The sequence below is a fragment of the Sylvia atricapilla genome, chromosome 2 (genome assembly GCF_009819655.1).
Source record: "Sylvia atricapilla isolate bSylAtr1 chromosome 2, bSylAtr1.pri, whole genome shotgun sequence".
Classification (NCBI taxonomy): Eukaryota; Metazoa; Chordata; class Aves; order Passeriformes; family Sylviidae; genus Sylvia; species Sylvia atricapilla.
Window position 1 is genome coordinate 21,028,238 of NC_089141.1, and position 3,126 is coordinate 21,031,363.

The 3,126-nt window shown below is 44.4% G+C and overlaps 1 protein-coding gene across 1 annotated transcript; it reads right to left on the bottom strand.

Annotated features, from left to right (window-relative positions):
• Positions 1 to 550: 550 nt before the first annotated feature.
• GPR15 (G protein-coupled receptor 15) lies at positions 551 to 1,730 on the bottom strand. The gene has a single exon (XM_066338836.1). The coding sequence runs from the start codon at positions 1,728 to 1,730 to the stop codon at positions 630 to 632; it is 1,101 nt and encodes a 366-aa protein (XP_066194933.1). The 3' UTR covers positions 551 to 629.
• Between the last annotated feature and the right edge of the window lie 1,396 nt (positions 1,731 to 3,126).

Genomic DNA, 3,126 nt, shown 5'->3' on the forward strand with positions numbered 1-3,126 from the left:
GTTTCTCTGTCTTCCAGTTCTGTTTTTTTCTGAAATCTGAAGGGCTAAACACTTTAATTATTACAATTAAAACTAAAGATTTACTGCTGTAGTAAGAAGCTGAGACTTAAAATGCATGAGACTCAAGTTATGAGAACTGGTAACACAGGAACTCATTAAAACATTGGATTTTTAAGTTCAAAAAACCTCAAAAAAACCCAGAATTGATCAGGTTGGTTTGAGGACATTGCAAACTATTTGTGGTCAAGCTATGAACCAAAAAGAAACACTGGGATTGCTTTTTTTACACAGAGTAAAAACCTATATGCACATAAGTTCAAGCTCTCAGAGAGGCCTTGACTGAATCACATGGTTCTTCATGGTAGTTTGTAGCACTTGTACTGGGGTTCCAGTGTATTTGTAGCTGTTTCTTGGTATGACGGTTTCACATTTACACCATGTGCATTGTCACAGCAATCATTGTAAAGTAATTCTGTGGGTAGGATTTTCTATTCCATCTCTCTGGATTTAAAAAGAAGCAACATCCCTCCCACCTGAAGGGGGACACTTGTGCCTGTTGCTCACCTGTCTTTTTCTTTTCCTGCCATCTTTGGGGGGAAAGCTCCTTCCTCTGCAGTCCCAGCTCGCAGTCAGAGGGACACAGAGTGCCTCCTTTTCCTGGCAGCATATTCCCCTGCCACAAAATTGGATAAGGAATGGCTCAGGTGGGTGTCCAGGGTATCAGAGCTGTTGCTGCTGATATTCACCCGTGGGCACAGGCACTGGAGCATGGCTCTGCGGATATAGTTGTCAAAGCAAAAGTAAATTAAAGGGTTGGCACAGCTATTGGCAAAAGCAAAAGGGCTGCTCACCTTTATGCCCAGCTGAGCAACCTTGCCAGAAAAACAGTCGGGCTGCTTTAGGAGTTGCAAAAGGATGGCCATAAGCTTGAAAAGATTGAAAGGAACCCAGGAGACAACAAAAGCTGCCACTAGAATGAAGACGATCTTGATGGATTTTCTCAGTTTCTTATCACGTTTCCCAGCCCTCCGATAGTGGACACAGAGTCTCTTGGTGATGGAGCAGTAAAAAGTTAAGATACTCAACAGCGGGAAGAAGAAGGCCAGGATTAAAAGCACCAGTGACATGACCTGTTTGGCTTCTGTCACGGCTTTGTCTGTGCAGTAAGTCTTTCCATAATGCTTCTCCACTTCTCTGGACAAAAGGGTTGGCATCCCTAAGCAGCAGGATAACAACCAGACACAGATGCAGAGTGCTCTGGAATAGGACCTTGTCCTGATCCGTCGTGCCACAGAGGGGTGCGAGATCGCCATGTACCGGTCAGCGCTCATGCAGGTGAGGAGCAGGATGCTGCAGTACATGTTGACTGAGATGACATAGGAGCTGGCTTTGCAGAGGAAAGATCCTACCCTCCAGCTCTCGTCTGACGCTGCCATGTCCACCCAGAAAGGCAGGGTGATGAGGAAAATGAAGTCAGATGCAGCGAGGTTGATGATAAAGATGTCAATCAGCCTCTGGACCCGTTGCTTGAAGACCAAGGCCGCTATCAGGATTGAGTTGCCAACAATGCCCACCAGGAACACAGCACTATAAAGGACAGGGAGGAACGTAGACATATGTTGCAATTGCTGGTTCTGGCACTGGTCATCATAGTAGTAGTCGTAGTTGAAGGTGACTGTAGGTGTGGATGACAGCTCGGGGAGTTCCATTTCTGGCCCAGCGGTCCTCATCCTCTCTCTGTGACAGCCTCTGAGCTCCCCCTACCCTTCCCTTCCAGGTCTTCTTCAGAAATACTTTCTCAGTGAGCGGAGAGGAGGGGGAGAGGAGGGAGGAGGAGAAAAGTGGTTTTGTGGGAAGGTAATTTTTTCTCTTTTAACCAACTTTATAGGCAACGAACAAGCAACAAGAGTATCTGATTAGTCAAAAATCAGGTATGGTATTACTGATTCAATCTCCATTTGCGTTTTCTGGCACCAGGTTTTGCTTTTCTTTCCGGTGGAAGGAAGGCAGTTTTTGAGATTCTGAATATTTTTTTTTTTTAGGAAAGCATATTGGTAATTTGAAGATATTTGAGGTTGTACGATTTTATAAGAACCTTGAGAACAGTGAATTCAGGTGCCACAACCTTTATCTATATTCAAAACATTTTGTATAAATTGCTCATCAGGGCAAGTCTGACTTTCCTAAGGCTTGAATGTTTTTACTTTACTTGACTGTTTATGATTTTTGTTTTCTGTTTGAAAGTAATTCTCTCATATGTATTAGAAACTTGGAGAACAGTTTTCCAATGTGTTGTATATTCTTCTGCCATTTGAAACTTGACTTGATGCTCCCATCCCCCACACAGTCTTCCTTATCAGCCACAGTCCTGGACTCCAGAGCAGTGGTTTGCTCCTTCTCCTTCTGGCTGCACAGCCTGTGAGGCTCTTGAGCTGTTCTTATATATAGCACTCGCTTGTCTTAACGGGCTCTGATTTCCTTCATCTTTCATTTGCAGTATCAGTATTGCTCCAGCTGTGACTTACCTTATAGGCAGCCCTTTCAGCATTGCATAAATCAAACAGAAATTCTCATTTTTAAAACCACTGAATTCATTACAGCTTTGTCAGTGCATACTAATTGGAAACCTGCACTACTGGTCTTCATCATCCTTCTTCTCTTCTAAAAATAAATTCATTTTCTCCTTCCTCTCCCTCCCACCAGCATGTTCACAGACCAGGCAGGCCTCCAGGATTCTCAAAGCCCTGAGGAAATCACCTCCTGGTGCCTGCTGCATCCCTGGGCAGACAGATTGCATCTGTATGTGTCTCCACATGCAAAGACCAACTCCAAATTGCATGCAAACCAGTGCACTCTGGGTGCAGTCAGATTCACCCTCCCACTGCTCACACTATGTGCTCCTGTGCAGCAGGTGCCTGGTAGACTTCCAGACACCTGGAAAAGCTAGCTGCTGTAAAACGACTGGCTGCTGGATGGAAGGGTATTTAGGTGGGTTCATGTGTAGATATGCTGATATCTAGTAAGTACCCACTTATACACAACTGCCTTCCTATCTGTAGGGCACTAGTGGACTCTAGCTGACTATTTTTATGGAATGTGTAAGCATAAACTTAGTGAGTGTAATTC

Coding starts and splice junctions, on each gene's coding strand:
- GPR15 (XM_066338836.1), bottom strand. CDS start 1,730: ATGAGGACCGCTGGGCCAGAAATGGAACTCCCCGAGCTGTCATCCACA.